This window comes from Mobula birostris, chromosome 5 (assembly GCF_030028105.1).
Source record: "Mobula birostris isolate sMobBir1 chromosome 5, sMobBir1.hap1, whole genome shotgun sequence".
Lineage (NCBI taxonomy): Eukaryota > Metazoa > Chordata > Chondrichthyes > Myliobatiformes > Myliobatidae > Mobula > Mobula birostris.
Genome location: NC_092374.1, coordinates 109,923,087 through 109,945,303, shown reverse-complemented (window position 1 = coordinate 109,945,303; position 22,217 = coordinate 109,923,087). Strand labels below are relative to the sequence as shown.

Genomic DNA, 22,217 nt, shown 5'->3' with positions numbered 1-22,217 from the left:
ACATACTGATGCAATTGCAGAGAAATCACTACAGTGGCTATATTTCATTAGGAGTTTGAGGAGACAAGGTACGTTACCAGTAACACTCACAAATTTTGACAAATATACTGTGGAAAGTATTATAACGTTGCATCACCATCTGCTATGGAGGAGGGCACTGTAGAGGATTGGAAAAAGATACAGAAAGTTGCACATTTAACCAGCTCCATCATGGGCACTAGTCTCCTCAGCATCCAGGGCACCATCAAAATACATAAACACGAGGAATTCTGCAGATGCTGGAAATTAAAGCAATACACATCAAAGTTGCTGGTGAACGCAGCAGGCCGGGCAGCATCTCTAGGAAGAGTTATAGTCGACGTTTTGGGCCGAGACCCTTCGTCAGGACTAACTGAATGAAGAGCAAGTAAGAGATTTGAAAGTGGGAGGGGGAGGGTGAGATCCAAAATGATAGGAGAAGACAGGAAGGGGAAGGATGGAGCCAAGAGCTGGACAGGTGATTGGCAAAAGGGATATGAGAGGATCATGGGACAGGAGGCCCAGGGAGAAGGAAAAGGGGGACGGGGGGAAAAAAACCCAGAGGATGGGCAAGGGGTATAGTGAGAGGGACAGGGGGAGAAAAAGGAGAGAGAGAGAAAGAATGTGTGTATATAAATAAATAACGGATGGGGTACGAGGGGGAGTTGGGGCATTAGCGGAAGTTAGAGAAGTCAGTGTTCATGCCATCAGGTTGGAGGCTACCCAGACGGAATATAAGGTGTTGTTCCTCCAACCTGAGTGTGGCTTCATCGTTACAGTAGAGGAGGCCGTGGATAGACATATCAGAATGGGAATGGGATGTGGAATTAAAATGTGTGGCCACTGGGAAATCCTGCTTTCTCTGGTGGACAGAGCGTAAGTGTTCAGCAAAACGGTCTCCCAGTCTGCGTCAGGTCTCGCCAATATATAGAAGGCCACATTGGGAGCGCGGGACCATCAAAATATGATGCCTCAACAAGACAGGATACATCATTAAGTACCGCCATCACCCAAGACATGCTTTCTTCTCATTACTACCATCAAGGAGGAGGTAAGAGAACCTGAAGACAGACGGACAGACAGACAGACAGGCACGCACGCACGCACGCACACACACACACACACACACACACAGTTTCAGGAACTGCTTCTTCCTCTCCACCATTGAATTTCTGAATGGAAAGTAAATCCATGAAAACTATTGCACTACTTTTTCTTTCTTTTTATACTACATTCTCCTTCTGGTAAAAAAAAATCCCACCTCCTCACCTCTTCCCCTCTTCTTTTATTTCCTCTTACCTCTTCTCACCTGCCTATCATCTCCCCTGGGTCCCCTTCTCCTTCCCTTTCTCCTGTGTTCCACTCTCCTCTCCTATCAGATTCCTTCCTCTCCAGTCCTTTATCTTTCCTATCCACTTGGTTTCACCTACCACCTTCTAGCTATCATCCTGCCCTCCCCCCATCTTTTTATTCTGCCTTCTTCCCCCTTCCTTTCCAGTCCTGAACATGGGTCTCAGCCCAAAATAACGACTGTTTATTCATTTCGACAGAAGCTCCCTGACTTGCTGAGTTCCTCTAGCATTTTGTGTGTGTGCTGTGGATTTCCAGCATCTGCAGAATTTCTCATGTTTATATTTAATTTAATTTATTTTTTTACATATACTTCTTGTTGTAATTTATAGTTTGTATCATTATGCATTGCAAATCACTGCTGTCATAAAACAATTTCACAACGTATGCCAGTGGTATTAAACCTGATTCTGAGAATTGAACACAAGTGTTGGTCTAACCAGGGTTTTATAGAGCTGCAACATTAACTCTTGGCTCTTGCCTCAATCCCCATACTAATGAAGGCCAACACACCATATGCCTCCTTAACAGCCTTCGCAACCTGTGTGGTAATTTTGAGGGATCCATGGATGTGGACCTAGATCCCTCTGTTTCTCCACACTGCTAAAAATCCTGCCATTAAAATGGTATTCTGCTTTCAAATGCAGCCTTCCAAAATGAATCACTTCTCTGGTTGAATTCTATCAGCAATTCAATGGTCATAAGGATATAGAAGTGGCAGGAATAGGCCATACTGCACCTGGGGTCTGTTCTGCTGTTTGATGAGACCATGGATGAGCTGACTGCTGGAGTTCACTCCACATTCTTGCTGGATTTCCTGAATCCTTGATTCCCATGTGTTTCAAATATCTGTCCATCTCTGCCATGTATATATGTAATGATCCAGCATCCCTCCATAAGTTCACAACATCCCTGACAGTCTTCAGTGGATGACTGTTCACCCTCTGTTTCTCGGAACATTATTTAGGAATAATATTCCCACAGCATCCACCCTGTCAATTTCCCTCAGAACATTACAGTGAGATAATCTCTCATTCTTCTCAACTTTATCCCACATCTATCAGAAAAGAAGGTTTTCAAAGATTACTTATATTTGTCACATGTACTTTGAAAGTTCAGTGAAATGGTGTTTGCTTCAACTCAAATCAGTGAGAATCGTGCTGGGCAGCCCATGTGATGCCAACATAGCATGCCCATAACTCACTAATCCTAATCTTTTTGCAACATCGGAGAAAACCCATCTGGTCACAATCAGAATTTATTATCACCTGATTGTGAAATTTGCTAACTTAGCAGCAGAAGTACAATGCAATACATGATAATATAGAAAGAAAATGAAACAGAGTAAATGTACAAACTCCTTGCAAACAGCAGCAGGAATTGAACTCCAACCTTAGAGATGGTATTGTAAACTCAGCCAGCTCCATGATGGGCACCAGCCTCCCCAGTGCCTCAAGAAGATGGCATCCATCATTAAGGACCCCTATTACCCAGAGCTGATGTTGTAATAGTATTACGGTAACCACTGTGCAATCATGCCACCCCACTTCCTTGGTTAGAAGGCAGGAATCCAAAGGAGGCCCGGTGTGGACTTTCAGATTGTGATGGGGCTTGCTAAGGCAAATAGAGCAAAGATGTTTCCTCTTGTGAGCTGATCCAAAGCTAGAGATTGTAATTAGCCAATATTAAGTTCAAAGAAGAACTTAAGAGCAAATCCTTTACACAGAAAGTATAATTAAAATGTGGAACTCACTACTACATGGTAGTTGGTTTATTTTGTCATCAGGGTACAGTGAAAGCTTTGTTTTGCATGCCATCACTCCAAACATAAGTGTATCAAGGTAGATAGTAGTAATGAAGAGTTATCACTGGGTATATTTAAAGTGGAGTTTGATAGGCTCTTGATTAGTAAGGGCTTCAAAGGTTATGGGCCAAAGGCAGAAGAATGGGGTTGAGAGGGATGATATAATGGTGGAACATATCGATGGACTGAATGGCCTAATTCTACTCCTATATATGATGGTTTTATGGTCTTTAGTACAAAAGGGAAAATCTTTAGCAAAATATGGAATTATGTATCACAATTACAGAGAAAATGCAGTGCAGATAGACAAATAAAGTGCAAAGGGCATGTCAACATACATTGAGTGATCAAAAGTTAATATTTATTGTATAAGAGGCTCATTCAAGTGCCTCATAACTGGAAGATAGAAGCTGTTCTTGAATAGGAGCATCTGAGTAACCAGCTAATTGGAAATCTAGCTATGGTTACGAAGAATAATGAACAGTTAGTCATGTAAATATGGGTAGATTAAATGCAACATGACGAAGCTCATGATATTCATTAATACCAGCAAAGATGACGGTTGGGTCAAAAGGCTTTTTAGTGTGTTGTAATTATAGTTCATGTCTGATTTGAAAATAATGTGATGTTAATAGATGCAATTTAGAAATGCAGTTACTCAGATTTCTATAAGGTGCATGCCATTTTTGTACAGCGCTCTGATGTTAGTCATTTGCCCCTCGTATGCATTTTATACTCAGCTTGCTTCTCTAATGTTTTATAAAATATATTATAGACTTTATTCTCCCATTTCTTTATAATATCTTTAGTTATCCAGGGTGCTCTTGCTAAGGATGTCTTCTTCCTTGTCACGTTGTGGATTGTGCAGGATCAGACTACAGCTTCCCTCTGGGCCTCTCACTCTACACATTTCACAGGATAATCACTGTTTTGCCTGCCAGACTCTAATTCCAATCCACTTAGACTAAACTCCTTTTTAACTCTTTGAAATTATTTTTTCCTTTAATACTATTATGCCAGATTGCTCCTTGGCTTTAATATTCTATGATCATTCTTCTCTGATTTCCCCTCCACTGAAGCCTTCTTATCTTGACTTGCTGCATTCCCCATCCACTAAGCTTGACAACAGACTGCACGGCTGGAGATGTTGCTTCTGCATGTTCAGATTTCCCTCAGAGCTGGATTTAAAAGTCGTACTTGGGTTTCAGATGTGGGATTCGAGCCTGCAACGTGCAGGCTCAGATCTAGGCATGTTATAATTGAACCACAAATAATAACTCATTTGAAGCTTGAACACATATGATGCTGCATTAGTGAAGCAGGGACAGCACAACTTGCACTGGGATTATTATTGACTCAGAATCAAAGGCACTTCATAACTGAAGGACAGAACAGCACAGCTTTTGAGGGATATGGGCCAGTTGGAGGCAAATGGGATGATCTTAGATAAGCATCTTGCTTGGTATGAACAAGGAGAGTTTAAGGGATTGTTTCCAAGTTTTATAATTGGACCACCAGACTCAAAAACAATTACTTTCCGCAAATAGTAAGGCTGATCAACATCTCCACCTACTAACCCACTCCTTCACACCCCCAACTAGCAGTACTTTATCATTTCTCGTTAATCACCTTATACATAGACACTCTTGTACCAAGTGTCACTTTACAGTATGTACATATAATCAGTCTATGTATATAACCTATCTAATGCATGTATTTATATTTATTATGTGTTTTTTGTGTTCTCTATTTTAGAGTGTTTATTTTTTGTACTACATTGAATCTGGAGTAACAATTATTTTGTTCTCCTTTACACTTGTGTACTGGAAATGACATTAAACACATTTGACTCTTGAATCTTGAATCAATGAGGAAGATAGATCCAGTGAATAATGTGACTAAGGGCAACATCCTTTAGACGGTTCACAGAACTACTCCTTTCACTTTGTTTCATCTTTTTCCTTCAAGTGTGGTTCTGCTGCTGTTTGTTGGTATGATTTTGGGCTGACTGAGCAATCTGGTGCTTTGCTGCTTCTGAGGGAGTTCAGCAAGGTTTCCTGCGAAACACGTAGCCTGGAGGCGCAGCGCGAGCCCATGATTGAATCCCTTTCACACCGATCTAGCTGATCAAAACATCAAGGAAGACTAAAATCAATAGGACGAGAGCAGAAGGCAGGTGGGAGTTCAGCGCTGTCTACCTGTCTACCTAACAGTCTCCCTCTCCCTCTCGCTCACCACTTCTGGAGGAAGGTGCCTATGTACGAATAGTTGCTCTCTCCCTCTTGCACGGAGCTGCTGGAGGATGGTGCCAGAGTCCACGGGTCCTTGGCAGGGTTTAATTGATGCTGCTTGTGGATTGGACTCCGTAGTTCATGTTATGATGTGTTTCTGCTTTCTGGACGTTCCTTTTTTTGTGGTGTGATTTTGATCATGGCAGGCTAGCACCACGGCCTGCAGGGAGAGAGAGAGAGTAACAGTACAATGGAATTAACTGAACTCAGCTGAACCGAATATGCCTGGACACTTTTTCGATGTCTTTGGGATTTGGTGTTTTGTATTTTGTGTTCTTCATTTGCGTGTTTTTTTGCCATTTGCACAATTTATTCTTTTTTTTTGCACATTGGGGTTTGATGATTTTCCTTAAATGGTTTTCTTTATTTTGTAGCTGTCTGTGGGAAGACGAATCTCACAGACTGTGTACAGACTTGGTTTATAAATGTGCTTACAGTCTTTGAAACTGAGACCTTTGTATAGTGGAAGGAAATAGTTGATAAACCAGCTTGGAAAACAAAGCCAAACTGATATTGTTCATTTCAGCCTGACATTGATTTCAGGAGTACGTTGAGTGAGCATTCATCTTCAGTGTTGTCTCTCAAGGTAGCTCACTCATTATCAGTGAGTTATTTTGGGCTCTTAAGATATTTTATGAGGGAAAGTAGAACGTAGAATTTCTGATAGGGAGGGGGTCTAGGCCCAGAGAGCACGGCTTCAGCATACAAAGACATCCCTTGGAACAGAGATAAGGAGAAATTTATTTAGCCAGACAGTGGCGAAACTGTGGAATTCATAGCTACAGGCAGCTATGGAGGCCAAGTCATTGAGTAAATTTAAATTGGAGGTTGATAGAGTTCATGTAGTAAGTATGTCAAAGGTTACGGGGAGATGGCGGGAGAATGGGGTTGAGAGTGATAATAAATCAGCCATAACAGATGGTGAGGTAGACTCAATGGGCTGATTAGCCTAATTCTGCTCCTATAATCTTAATGGTCATTTACAATAGTATGGCACTGAAGCAAACCCTTTAATCCACAATATCAGTCACAAAGACAATTCCAAATCAAACTAACTCCCTTCTATCTCTACATGGTCCATATTCCACTGTTTCCTGCATATTAATGCATCTTTGTCACACCAGTATCATATCTGCTGCCATGGCAGCCCAGTCCTGATCCATATCACTCTTTTTATAAAGATACAACTCCACACATCTCCTTTAAACTGCCCCTCTTTCACCTTAAATGCATGCCCTGTAGTACCTGGCATATCTACCCTGGGGTAAAGTATTTGGACTACTTCCCCTCTGAGAGTCTTATACAGTTCTATCAGATCACCCCTCAGCTTCCAACGCTCTAAAGAAAACAACCCAAGTTTGTCCAATCTCTCTTTATTAGCTCAGTTAGGAAGAAAAATCAGATGAGAGGCAATCCTCTTTTTGAACATTCTATGGAAATTCTAGGCTTACATGCCTGTGGACTTGGTGGTCCATATCTACCATTGGCTGCAGTCCCCCAACAGTCCATTGCATTAATTGATGTGAATGTAGTATTTATTAATGGTGGTTTGGGAAAGGTATATAAGTGCAGGAGTAGCTTATAGTTCGGTTAAAGTACATATTTAGGACAGCAGATGAAGAGTTCAAATCATTGGGATAATAATAGCGCTGTCTGCAAGGGATTTGTACATTCCCCTGTGACAGCATGGGTTTTGTCCCGGTGCTGTGATTTCCTCTCACATTCCAGAGACCTATGGTTTAGTAGGTTAATTGGTCATAAAGGTCTAATTGGGCAGTGTGGACTCATTGGGCAAGAAGGGCCTGTTACCATGCTGTATCTTTAAATTAATTAAAATAAAATAAAATAAAAATACTGTAAAAAAATTAAAGGGCCTCAGAGAAGAACAGAATGGTGCCATTACATTAGATGCTTTGATGAAATTTTTTACTCCTGTGGGTGTGAAGAAGGGAAATTGATGTTTTCTTCAGAATATCAGCTCTTGACTCTTGACCCTTGTTGCACCTTTAATGTTTCAGTTTGAGTGACTGAGACCTCAGAACCAAATTCATACATGTTCAAGTTCAAGTTTACTGTCATTCTACCTTATTTGTGTATACTGTCAAGTGAAGTAATGTTCCTCCTGACCAAGGTGCACAACACAATACATATTATTCATACATAATACATAAAGTAATATTATGACAAATAAATTTAAAAATAAAATATATTCCAGATGTTTGACATTTAGTATTAGATGCTTTTACAACACAAGTTAAAATGTAAACCGTATAATGTTACTAGTGCTTCATAAGTGATGAGACCTGGGTGGTGGCAGGGAGATCTATACTCATGGCCTGGGGGAAGAAGTTGTTTCCCATCCTAACAGTTCTTGTCCTAATGCTATGAATGTCCTGCCTGTAAGTAGGGGTCAAAGAGATTGTTGCATGCATGGAAGGCAGCATTGACAATGCTAAGTGCCCTGCATATGCAGCACTCCTGATAAATATCTCTGATGGGTGGAAGAGAGACCCCAATGATCCTTTGAACAGTCCTCACAATCCTTTGAAGGGACTTGTGGTCAGACATCTTGCAGTTCCTGTACCAGACAGTGATGCAGCTGGTCAGGATGCTCTTATAGGTGCTCCCATAAAAATTAGTGAAAATGATTGAGGACAAGCTTCACTTGTCTCAATCTCCTCAGGAAGTAGAGATGCTGCTGTTTCCATTGATACAATTTCAACTGCTCTTTTTTATGTAAGCTGTGCTTCAATTAGGAGTCATTTTTGAATACTTTCTTAGAAGATTTCAGAAACTAAATGATCTTTCTGTGTATCATTAAACCCATTACTCAACTGACAATACTCGGACAATCTTGTCAATTCAGCCACGTAAGCTGAAATGGACTCTTCTTCCTTTTGATCCGATTATGAATACTCAAATGTTCCGCAATAAACAATAGTTTTGGTTCTAAATGTTCCTGCATTATGTTCATGATATCAGCAAAGCTCATTTTGGCTAGTTTGGTTGGAGAAGTCAAACTTCTAAGTGAACTGCATTTTTTTCCACCTATTGCACTCAGTAACACTGGCACTCGCTTTTCATTGTTTACTTCATTTGCTCAAAATGCTGTTCAATTCATTTAATACGTACATCATTATCTATTGTGCCATCAAACGTATAAATCTTTCTGATGTAGCCAACCATTTCTGCTTTTTAAAAAACGTATTATTTTAACTTGGTACTGATTGTTTATGAACCCATGAATTTCATCCATTTTCTGTTTTTAACTTGGCTGTCTCACCCCTTCCAAAGAAACATGTTGCATTTTGTTTGAAACTGTGTTTCACCAGGTCAGTAGTCATCTTGGGTTCATTTGAAAGTCACCTCGTTGCCGCTCCACTGTTATGTTTTGTAATGCCAAAACTAATCAAAAGAAAAACAGGAGAGCGGAGAAATGCATCTACTTAAGTTTTACTTTTGGTGAGGCGGTCACATTTGAGGGTGGTGTAATGATGTATGCCATTCACATACTTCCTACATATAACCTGCAATAAACTATGTAAACAAAATGAAGAATGATGGTAAGCAAACAATATACTTACAGTATTACTCAACTATTACCGAAATATTGAATGTAATACACCTCTCACCCATGTACTTGCCCAAATTTCTCTTAAATGCTGCAATCAAACCCATATTCACCCCTTTCACTGGTACACTCTCACTACCTTCTGAGTGAAGAGGTTCCCCTCATGTTCCTCTTAAATATTTAACTTTTCACCCTTATCCAGTGACCTCTACTTCCAGTCTCAACTAATCGCAGTGGGAAAAAGCTTGCTTACATTTACCCTATCTATACCCCTATCATTTTGAACATCCCTATGAAGATGTTCAAATGTGGGAAGGTACCCCTTGCTGCACTACTTCCTAGTGAGACAAAAAAAACTGCAGAAAGCACTCAATATGTTAAGCAGTATCTCTGAAAGCAAAGGAATAGTTGATGTTTCAGGTACTGATGCAGGGGTCTAAACTGGAATCGTCAATTGTCCGTCATGTCCACAGAGACTGCTTGACTCACTGAGATCCACCAGCAGTTCATTTTTTGGTCCAGATTCCAGCATCTCCAGCTTCTTATTCCTTCATATATTTGTCAAATGAAGGCATCCTTTAATATTTATCACCAACGGCTAGTTTTCTCTCTTACTGATAAAAATGTAGTCATTCAGCAGCACTGCTTGGGTGTCTGTTTAATTATTAATAGATAAGGGCATCAGTGTTTATGATATCTACAGTGTGAAATGTCTACTACAAACCTACATCTAGTCCACTGAATTTTTGTCTTGAAATCCTTAGCTTGAAATTAATTGAGGAGAAAGTTAACTGAAGAGAAACTTGAAGCAGCTTTAATAATCAGAATAAGAATTGGGTTTATTATCATTGATGTTTGTTGTGAAGTTTGATGTTTTGTGGCAGCAGTCCATCTATGACATAAAAAATATAACTATAAGTTACACATAAATATATAAAGCAAAACAGGAATAATGAGGTAGTGATCATGGTTTCATGGCTCATTCATAAATCTAATGGCAGAGGGGAAGAAGATATTTCTGAATCATTGAATCTGAGTTTTCAGACTTGTACCTTGATGATAGTAATAAGAAGAAAGCATGTTCTAGGATCGTTAGTGATGGATGCCACCTCTTGAAGATGTCCTTGCTGTTGGGGAGGGTTGTGCTTGTGGTAGAGCTGCCAGTGTCTCCACTCTCTGCATCCTCTTTCAGTCCTGCATATTGTAGCCCCCATATCAGGCAGTAATTTAGCCAATCTCAGTGCTCTCCATTTTCAAAGAGTGTTTGGTGATATATCAGATCTCCTCAAATTCTAATGATATACTGCTGCTGGTGTTGGGCCCAAGACAAATCCTCTGAGATGTTGACATCTAAGAAAATCTCAGGTATACTATATATATATTGCAGTTATCTAAGTGTTCCAAAGCTGAGTGGAGAGCTAGTGTGATTATGTCCGCTGTAGATCTGTTGTGGCAGGTCCATGTCCTTGCTTAGACAGGAGTTAATTCTCACCATGACCATCTCAAGCACACCACAGTAGGTGTGAGTGCAACTGGGTAATAGTTGTTGAGGCAATTCATCCTGTTTTTCCTGGACACTGGTATTATCGCTGCCCTCTTGAAGCAGGTGGCAACCTCAGACTGCAGCACTGAGATATTGAAGGTGACATTGAACACTCCAGCCAAATGTGAAAATGTGAATCCAATAACAAAAATCAGACATTTATCCATTGGCTTTCAATGCAATAGAATGCCTCATAGCATATCATAGTGGATCAGCAAAAAATTGGTGAAAGGTACTTCAAGTTAAATTTGTTTAATTCTAGCAGGATATAAGACCATACAACCATAGGATAAAGGAGCAGAATTAGGCCATTTGGCCCATTGAGTCTGCTCTACCATTTCATAATGGCTGATCCAATTTCCCTCACAGCCCCAGTCTCCTGCCTTCTCCCCATATCCCTTGATTCTTGACCTGTCAAGAATCTATCAACCTCTGCCTTAAATATACATAAAGACTTGGCCTCCACTGCCGTCTGTGACAAAGGATTCCACAGATTCACTACTCTCTGGCTAAAGAAATCCCTTTTCATCTCCATTATAAAAGGATCCCTCTCTATTCTGAGGCTGTGTCCTCTGGTCTTAGACTCTCCCACCAGAGGAAACATCCTCTCCACATCCATTCTATCAAGACCTTTCACCATTTGATAGGTTTCAATGAGGGCATCCCTCATTTTTCTAAATTTCAGTGAATACAGGCCCAGAGCCATCAGCCGCTCTTCATAAGACAAGTCATTCAATCCTGGAATCTTTTTTTTCAATTTCCTTTGAACTATACCACTTGAGAACGCTGAAGACTCAGTCGGACATATGCCGAACCCTGGCACCCGGGAGGCAACATACCATCTGCGAATCTCATTCTTGCCCACAGAACCTCCTGTCCATTCCCCTATCACCACAGTGTACCTCTTCTCCCCACTTCCCATCTGAGTCACAGAGCCAGACTCAGTGCCAGAGACCCATCCATTGTGACTTTCCTCTGTGAGGTCACCCTCCCCCCACCCCCCGACAATATCCAAAGTGATATACCTGTTGTTGAGGGGATGGCCTCAGGGGTACTCTGCACTGGCTCTTTAACTCCTTTCCCCTTCCTGACTGTCACCCAGTTTCCTGTATCCTGCACCTTGGGAGTGACTACCTCTCTATATGTCCTACTTATCACCCCCTCACTTCCCCAGTGATCCGAAGTTCATCCAGTTTCAGCCCCAAATCTTAAACATAGCTTGTTAGAAGCTGCAGCTGCCCTGCCTTCTCACATCCCTCAAGAGCAGCATTCGACTATCCTACCTGTCATCTCTACATAGCTGAGCAGATAAAAAGAAGGGAAGGAAAAACTTGACTTTTTCTTTCCCTGAGTAAAGCCTCTCTCTCCTAAAGCCTTGAAGAGCTGAAGCTTTAAGATCACCACTCTGTGTCCACTCAGAAGATGGAAGATAACGACTGTGAGGATGGATACTGCGCCTTGCCATGCCTTCCTTTAATTTGCTCTTACTAATTAATCCCAAATGCTGATTGGTCACTAGTCAAAGCTCTATTCGGCAGCTGCAATCCACTTCTGTCTTTTATCCTGAGTCAGCGGACCTGATTGTAGTCCCCTCTTCTCCAAACTTCTGATGTCCTGATTAGCTGCTGGTCAAACCTCTATTACTACACTAAATCTGCTGAAGTTAGTCAGCAAATTTAGCATGAATTGGTGAAAGTGGTTAAATCTTTCTGTCTTTCCATCTTTGAAGTTCCTGAGATCCTTCCCTTTTCCTGTGTCACTTAATGTCAATCTTTATTCGCAAATGATTCTGTGCAGTGCAATTTATCTCTTGAACTAAAGAAATAAAAACAGGAGTAAGACATGTAGTTCCTCATCACACTGACCCCGTGTCCTTTAAATCCCTAAATGTCTAAAAATCCATCAGTCTCTGGCTTGAATATACTCAGCAAATAAGCCACACTTGTTTATCATAGGGTGTTCACCCTGTGGGTGAAATGAGCCCAGATGAAGGGTCTGGATCCGAGATGCTGTCCATTCAATTACTTTACAGATGTTGTCTGATCTGCAGTTTGTTATTTGCTCCAGATTCCAGCATCTGTTGTTTTTTGTGTCTCTGTCCTGATTTCTTCTCATCCTTTCTATGAATAGTCAACCTAGATTCCACACAACTGACTACATCGATTCATCTCCCCGTCAACTGCTGAGATCACCTCTCATTCTTCTAAACACATTTCATGATAGATGTCAGTGATAGTCAACCAGATTCTGATTTTGATTCTCAACCATCTAAAGGCCTATTTTAGTTAATCACGGCTTACGAGACAGCTCTCATATCAGCTCAGTTTGGTTCAATAGGATTTTGACACCTCAATAGAGAATTCGATAAAAGATCAGCAGGGGATATGAATACTTCCTTAATCACTTGCATAAATTCATTATATTTATCTGTCTGAATTCTATTTCACTGACCATAGTTAATCTCCACTTCAACACACGTTCATCACATATTTTATTTTAACATTATGCAACCAAGAAGACATTTTTATTCCTTATTCCTTAGGAGAGGCTTGTTGTTGAGGTCAAGTAATCACTCTGGCTCAGCATAAATAGACTGATTTATTTTGCAAGGCATCACACAAGCTATTTGCATGTTGAGTTTGATGTTGCTGGTGAAAACTGATAGTTCGCCTGTAATATTATTAAATTGTTATAAAGTTAAGAGATCACAAACATCTTGTATCCAATAGGATCACAGGATGAAGACATGCATAGATATTGAGGGTAGCATATCCACACTGAATAATGTACTACACAATTTATTTTTATAAATATCTAATCAATATATGCATTTAATAAACAAAATGCATTAATCTAATTAAATAACCAGTTCAGGAGTCTTTTAGATAACCTTATAGATACTTGTATTGCAACAGGTTTGGTTTGATTCTGGCTTTGAACTCAAACAGGATGCCGTTTCTTTTTGTACATGTTAAGATTAGTTATTCCTCTTCTTGAAGTCCACACTAGACCAATCTTGGACATAATCACATGACCAAATGGACTGACAGTAAAACCCAGCATTGCGGGGGTTATTGGATCAGGATGAAGGATTTTCAGTTTATCACAAAAATGTCTCTTGGTTACAAATCACGATGATGATTCCTTCAAGTTTGTTGTCATTCAACTGTATTCATGTATACTGCCAAATGAGACAACATTCCTCCAAACTAAAGTGCATATAACACACACACAGTACATAAAATAATATTACTACAAATACATTAACAAATAATAATATATTACAGAAGATTGATATTTAGCATAAGGTGAATTAATGACACAAGTTAAAAAGTTAACAGTGTAACACTACTGCTTCTTCATAAGTGGTGAGACCTGGGTGGTGACAGGAAGTTCTGTAGTCTCACACCCTGGGGAAGAAGCCATTTCCCATCCTAACAATTGTTGTCCAAATCTTGCCGTACTTCCTACTTGATGGTAGGTGGTTAAAGAGATTGTTAGACAGCTGGGAGGGATTGTTCCCAATGCTAAGGGCCCTGCAAATGAAGTATTTCTGATAAATATCTCGGATGGGTGGAAGGGGGCTTATTGTGATCCAATGAGCTGTAGTAATAAAGTTTGGAATCATTGCCAATTTATGGTGCACACTTCCAAACACTGGAGAAGCATCTCTAATGTTAAATGCTCCACAAGTCTGCTGGCACTAATCGCTCTCAGTCACCTCCAATGGGTGTGTCACATCATGAAGGGTGAGGTTCCATCTTGAGTCACTGCCTTTTGAAGATGTCCTCAATGGAGGGGAAGGCTTGCACCAATGATGGAGATGGCTGAATCTACAGCCTTTGCTGATCCTGTGCATTGGAGCCTCCATCACAGGCAGTGATGCAGGTGTTCTGTATACTCACCAAGGTACATCTGTATATGTACGTATTTGGTCTTTGACTCAAGTAGAGATACAATCTGTAATCTTTTTGGTCGGTATCCTCTGTTAAATTAATCAGGAGAGTATGATGCTGGCTTTGTTGGCCTGCACCTTCACTCCCAATGATCCACAGACTGGGAAATGTCTGACCATCCTTGGAGCAGCCCTCACCTCTAGCAGCCCATATATACCCCAACAAGGACTCATCAAGGACCAGTCAGTAAGAGTTTGTCACAAGGAATGGCTAACATTATAATAAAGAGACAAGATAGTGCAGATGCTGGAATCTTAAGCAACAAACAAACTGCTGGAAGAACTCAGTGGATTGGGGGAAAGGAAAGGAGACTGGGATATTGCCAGTTCCTTTCATCAGCGAGATGATGCTTAATGCGTTGATTTCATCCAGCTTGTTTGTTACTGACATTACACTAGACTGAGTTAGTCCATTGTGCAACTACAGAATTGAGCCAGAAGCAAACTTTATGGCTTTCATAGAGTCGTAGAGCATTACAGCACAGAAACAGGACCTTCAGTCCATCTAGTCTATGCTGAACTGTTATTCTGCCTGGTTTTATCAACCTACACCTGGACGTAACCCTCTCAATCACTTCATGTACTTATCCAGACTTCACTTAAATGTTGCAATCAAACCTGCATCCATCACCTCCGCTGTCAGCTCATTCCTCACTTCCACTACCCTCGAATGAAGAAGTTCTCGCTCAGATTTCTCTTAAATATTTCATCCTTCACCCTCTAGTTCTAGTCTTACCCAACCTTAGTGAAGAAAGCCTGCTTGCATTTACTGTATCTGCACCCGTCATAATTTTATATATCTATGTCAAGACTTCCTTCATTCTTCTATGTTCTAGGCAATAAAGTCCTAACCTATTCATCCTTTCCCAATACCTCAGGTCTTCAAGCCCCAGCAACATCCTTAAAAATGTTCTGTCTGATCTTTCAATCTTATTGATAACTCTTCTGCAGAAAGGTGACCAGTATGGCAGAGAATACTTCAAATATGGCCTCAGCAATATTTTATCCAACTTCAACATAACATCTCAACTCCAGGATTCAATCCTCTACCTTCTGAATGCCAATGTGGCAAAAGCTCTCTTTACAACCTTATATAACCATATAACCATATAACAATTACAGCACAGAAACAGGCCATCTCGGCCCTTCTAGTCCGTGCCGAACTCTTACTCTCACCTAGTCCCACCGACCTGCACTCAGCCCATAACCCCCCATTCCTTTCCTGTCCATATATCTATCCAATTTAATTTTAAATGACAACATCGTACCTGCCTCCACCGCTTCTGCTGGAAGCTCATTCATTCAAGGCCCACTTCATACAGGCAAGGAGAAAGGAGGATGCTGAAAGACTCACACCCACAGCGTTGGGCTTTTCCTCCAATTTTCCCACACCAGCCATCAGATTGAAACCGACGGCCCTTCCCAAGTTTACTGGCAGCAAACGTGATTTTCACAGGTGGAGAAAGGACTGGGAAGCACTCCAGAGGCAGGGAGAGCCGACTGGTTCAAGAGAGGTGAAGAAGGTTCAAATACTGGACAGTCTTGATGACAAAATCAGAAGAGACCTTCGCCTCACTACTTATAACACTGCAGATAACATCTTCCGTGTTCTAGAAAACCGCTATGGAAATCAAACGTGCATTGCTATTGAAATAGTGGAAGAGTTACAGAAAATGCCAGCTGTCAAAAGTCATCAGTCATGGAAAATAGTGAAATTAATTCAAGCTGTGGAGAAGGCACTTCAAGACTTGAATGACCTTGGAGACATGGGTGCTATCAAAAATTCGCTGGTGACAAAATTAATTGAAAGTAAACTTCCAGAAACTCTCAAAAAGGAATGGCCGGTCTATGTCGCTGACAGGAGAAATGCTGTGACAGCAGATAATCGGTTTGACAGTCTCTTGGAATTTCTCAAAGGGCAAGATCTGTGATGTCACTCTCAAAGAATTATTGATCTCTATCGCCAGATCCCTTTGTTCTACCACACAACTCAATACCTACTGCTCACCATGTAAGTCCCACACTTGTTCCCCCCCCAAGTGCAACACCTCATACCTCCCTGCATTAAATTCCATCTGCCATTTTATCCAAGCTTTGATAGCCTTCCTCGCTGTCCGCTACACCCCTAATCTTGGTGTCATTTGCAGATTTTCTGATCAATTTTACTACATTATTATCCAGATTATTCATATAGATGACAATAGCTGTTATTAACATTGGATTTAACGCACACAATTTTTTTTTTCAAATGGTGTGGGAACATTGCCATTGTGGGAAGGTTGGCATTTGTTGCCTGTCAAATGGATTGTTAGTTCATTTCGGAGGATAGTTAAGAGCCAACCACATTGCTGTCAATCTGGAGTTGTACAACTGCCAAAGCTAGGTATTTGTGACAGATCTCCATCCCTTAAGGACATTAATGAGCCAAATGGCCTTTACAACAATCTGATACTTTCATAATTATGATTACTGACACTCTGTCTTCATTCCAGATTTATTTAATTTAATGAATTGCAATTTCCAAGCTGCCTTGTTGCAATTGGAGCTTGTGCCTGCACAGTGCAGGAAGCTGAGAGCTTGATGAAAGTGACTTATGAGGGGCATGGATCGTGTATTTTGTAGGAACGTATTCCCTGCAGCAGAGGTGTATCAATCCAGAGCACTTATTTTGGGTCAAGAGTAAAAGGTTTACAGGAGATTTGAGGAAGCACGTTTCCATTCAGAAATTAACTACTCGAATGGGTAGTCGAGACAGAGACTCTCAATATCTAGGTGAACACTTCAGCATCCAAGGTACATTGGCAATGGATGAAGTATTGGTAAATGCAATTAACTTAAAAACATTAGTCCATAAACATAGGAGCAGAATTAGGCCATTCGGCCTATCGCGTCTGCTCTGCCATTTCAAAATGACTGATTTATTATCCCTCTCAACCCTATTCTTCTGCCTTCTCTCCATAACTTTTGACTAACCAAGAACTTATTAGCCTCTGCTTAAAATATATCCAATAATTTGGCCTCCACAGCTGCCTGTGGCAATGAATTCCACAGATTCACTACCGTCTAGCTAAAATAATTCCTCTCACCTCTGTTCTAAATGGACATCTCTCTATTCTGAGGCTGCACCCCCTGGTCCAAGACTAAAGGAACCATCCTCTCCACATCCACTCTATCTAGGCCTGTCAGCATTCGGTAGGTTTCAAAGAGATCCCTCTTTATTCTGAGTACAGGCCCAGAGCCATCAAATGCTCTCATATGTTAAACCTATCATTCCCAGAGTCATTTTGTGAACTCCTCTGAACCCTCTCCAATGCCAGCACATCTTTCCTTCTATAAGGGGCCCAAAACTGCTCATAATACTCCAAGTGCAGTCTGGCCAATGTTTTATAAAGGGTCAGCATTACATCCCTGCTTTTATATTCTAATCCTCTGGAAATGAATGCTAACATTTCATTTGCCTTCTTTACCACCAACTCAACCTGCAACTTAATCTAATAAACCCTACACAAAGACTACAAAGTCCCTTTGCAATTCTGACTTTTGAATTGTCTCCCCATTTAGAAAATAGTCTACACCTTTATTCCTTCTGCCAACGTATATGAACATACACTTCCCTACACCATATTTCAACTGCCACTTCTTTGTCCATCCTCCCAATCATCAGGTTACCTGCTTCCTCAACAATACCTGCCCCTCCATCTATCTTTGTATCATTCGCAAACTTAGCCACAAAGCTTTCATTTTCATCATCTGAATCATTGGCATATGAAGTAAAAAGAAGTGTACCCAACACTGACCCCTGCAGGGCAGCACTTGTCACTGGCAGTGCCTTATAGAGCCTCAGCATGATATTCTAATACCTTGACTTTAGCCCATTGCTGTCTATTTTGACCTTTGATTATCTATCTATGGTCCACATAGAGAGCGATGGGATGTCTCTGGTTTCTATCATTAATAAGACCTCTGAATCTTTTACTTATAACCATGATTATGGCTCATCAGTGAAGAAGGAAAGAGTTTATTGGAATTGTTTCCTTGGGACAAATAGTCTCCTGTTCTTAGAAGAATGATGTCTGCTCCCAATCATTGAATCAATGCCATTCCTCTATCCTTATTTCCCCTTAGCCCTGAAATTACGTGACCAACAAGTACTCTTTGATCTTTTTATACTTACTTCCAATAACATGATTTACAGTATTCTTTTAATCTGGCTGTGTGATGTCTAAACAAGAACATAGAACATTAAAGCACAGTCCAGGCCCTTTGGCCCATGATGTTGTGCTATTTTTTCAAGTTAATCTAACCATCCTTCCAAATAGCTCGCCATCTGTGCCTATCTGAGAGTCTCCTAACTGTCCCTGATCTAGCTGCCTCTAACGCCACCACTGGCAGGGTTTTCCACACACCCACTAGTCTCTGTGTAAATCCCTCCCTGTATCTACTTCTCATCACCTTAAAATGATGCCCTCTCATTTTTGCCATTTCTGCCCTAGGAAAAAGAAACCAGAGCATTGGTAGAAGCCAACTCAAACCTAGAGAGAAACCATGCAGCGTCTGTACAAAATGCCCAACCTCTCATTGTAGCTCTCTAATCCAGGTATATCCTGGTAAAGCTCTTCTGCACCCTCTCCAAAGCCTCGACATCCTTCCTGAATTGTATGCGACCTAACCTAGAGTCCAGACTTTTGAACTCGATGCCCTGACGAATAATGGTAAGACCATAAGACGTAGGAGCAGAAGTAGGAAGGCCTAATTCCATATGCCTTCTTTACCAGCCTATCAACCTATATAGCCATTTCAGGGAGCTATGAACTTTGACCTCAAGATCACTCTGCTCCTCAACAGTGTTAAGAGTCTTGCCCTCAGCAGTGTATGGTCTCTCTACACTGATATCACCTTTTGGAGGCATCACATTTTGAAGATGTTCTCACTGGTGGGGAGGCTAGTGCCCATGATGGAGCTGGCTGAGTTTGCAACCTTTAGCTTCTTCATTCTCTCCTCGTAAATGAAAAGCTCCATTACAAGGAACGTTCGGGTGAATCTCCTCTGCACATTGTCCATCGCTATCACATCTCTGCGATATTGAGTGACCAGAACTATATATAGTATTCCACCTCAGATTTGACCAACATCTTATAAAGACAGAATATCACCTCCCTGTATTCAATGTTCTGACTAACAGAGGCCAGTGTCAGTGGTGGTGGTAGTATGGAGATAGAATCATTTTCTCTTTCTCTGTCTGAACTGAAATCACTAATACTGCTAAATGAAAGTAATTTTATAGATATTTTTATAATAATTCATTTTCTTTACAAGCATCCCCATTGCCCCGATGGCTTTATTCTTGGTAATATTTCCAAGTTTCTTACAGATGGAGCACCATTCACCTGGTGGATTGGGAGGACCAATGAGAAACAAGCTTACTGGGGTGGTTCTCCACCTGAAGTTCAGAAATGTGCCTGTGGATTGGAGGATAGCTGCTTGGACACGAATTATCAGTGTAACTGTGATGCTGCCAGAGATGAATGGTACAGTGGCATTTATTTCTGAAATAATGGATTGTTTTATATTTTTGTTGCCTGCAATATTGTTCTGCAAACTGCAGCTTACCTGAACTGCCTTGAAAGTGTCATCGCTCTCCACTATCCTTGGTCTTATAGTGTGGTGCTTCTAATGTGCTTATGTTTGCTGAAGTCCAGTTTAATGAGTTTCCTGATAGGATAGTTAAAAGTGCAAGCATCATAACAGATTCTGCACAGCATGACTGTTACTACTGCAACATTTTATGACCAAGTTACTGGAAGAAATCCAATTATTTATTCTTTTGTCCTTTGTTCTTCTTCTGAGTTCTATTCAGGTTGTTAAACAATTAGTAAGGCAATGCAATTAGTACAATTGCAAATCAGCATGTTGATTTTTTTTTAATGCCTTAACTGAACACATTCAGATTCAGATTATTGTCTTATACACCAGGGAGCAATGAAATTTCTTGTCTGCATGAAACTTAGACTATTTCTAAGTAGTAGAGTCATCGTGTAATACAGCCCCGAAAGAAGCTTGTAATAAGTTTGTACATTCTCCATGTGACAGCATAGGTTTCTCCTGCGAGCTCCAGTTTCCAAATATATATGAGTTAGTAGGTTATTTGGTCACATGGGTGTAATTGGGCAGTGCAAGCGCATTGGATCAGGAGGACCTGTTACCATGCTGAATCTCTAAATAATTTGTTAAGCCCTTCTCCATGCCAAGCAAGATGCCTGACTGAGCTAGTCCCATTTATCCATAGTCCAAAGTCCATTAATTGGGACTGCATGGGTTTCTTCCAGCTGCTCCAGTTTCCTCCCACAGTCCAAAGACATAGCAGTCAGTAGGTCATTGTAAATTGTCCCGTGATTCAGCTAGTGTTAAATAGGGGGGTTGCTGGGTGGGGCAGCTCAGTGGGTCAGAGGGAGCTGTTCCACGCTGTATCTTTAAATAAAATATAAATAAATAAATATAACAACAACACAGCAACGAGCTCAAAGCAGGAGAATAGTGTAGTGCATTGTAGTGAAAAACAAGGTGGTGCAAAATGAAATGCTGAAGTGATCATAACAGAAGAGACCAAATTAAGGGTTCAAGAATGTAGCAACATCATCAGGAAGGGATGTGAAAGAGGTGTTGTTGGGAAACTGGAGCAGAAAGAATGTATTTCACATTGACACTTACTGGGAGCATTGTAGACAAGGGGCCCAAGTTTTATTGAGTGTCCCCATGTATTTTACCTGAACTTGGACCTTTTCGTACATAATTCAAATTCAAGTTTAATGTCATCTGACTGTACATATATACAAGAAAACAAAAAAGCATTCCTCCAGACCATGGTGTACCCACAGAACATGTACTACACACCACATAAAATGAAACACCATCAAAAATAACTTAATAAATATAATTAAAAGTGTATGTCATGTGCAACACAGGTAAACATTAAATGGTGAGAAATGCAGTAAGCAGCTCGCTCTCCCAGTGACAAGACTTTGGTGGTGGCAGGGTATTCATTAGTCTCACATCCTGGGGGAAGAAGCTGTACTCAGTCTGACATTTCTAGCCCTGATGCTCCTGTACCTCCTTCCTGTTGGTAGTGGATCAAGGAGATTGTGGGATGGGTGGTGGGGGCCCTCAATAATACTTTGGGCCCCTCGTCTACAATGCTCCCAGTAAGTGTCACAAATAGAGGGTGAGGGAGACTTCGGGTGATCCTCTGTAGGGTCTTGCTGTCTGATGTCTTGCAGCTTCAATGATGCAGCCAGACAGGACACTCTCAATGGTACTCCTGTAGAAAGTTGTTAGAATGGGGGCAGGGAGCCTTGCACACTTCAGTCTTCTCAGAAAGCGTACACGCTCCTGGGCCTTGTTGACTTATGAGGTGTTGTGAGTCCAGGTGAGATCGTCCATAATGTGCACACCAACAAACTTTGTGCTCTTCACTCTCTCCATGGTAGAGATATTGATGTGCAATGGGGAATGGTCCACCTGCACCTTCTCTTTTGTCTTGTCCACGTTGAGACTCAGATTGTTGTTCTTACACCATCTGACAAGCCTCTCTACTTTCTCTCTGTATGCCGACTCATCTTCCTCGCCGATGAGGCCAACTACTGCTGTATCATCAGAGGACTTGATGTTGTTCAATCAGCAGCATGAAC

The 22,217-nt window shown here is 41.0% G+C and overlaps 1 protein-coding gene across 1 annotated transcript in view; it reads left to right on the top strand.

Moving 5' to 3' along the window:
- The window catches only part of LOC140198396 (contactin-associated protein-like 5), a 1,159,251-nt gene that overhangs the window by 784,079 nt on the left and 352,955 nt on the right, over positions 1 to 22,217 (top strand). Inside the window, exon 14 of the mRNA XM_072259489.1 lies at positions 19,904 to 20,060. Within this exon, the coding sequence (XP_072115590.1) occupies positions 19,904 to 20,060 (157 nt within the window). The remainder of the gene's footprint in view (positions 1 to 19,903; positions 20,061 to 22,217) is intronic.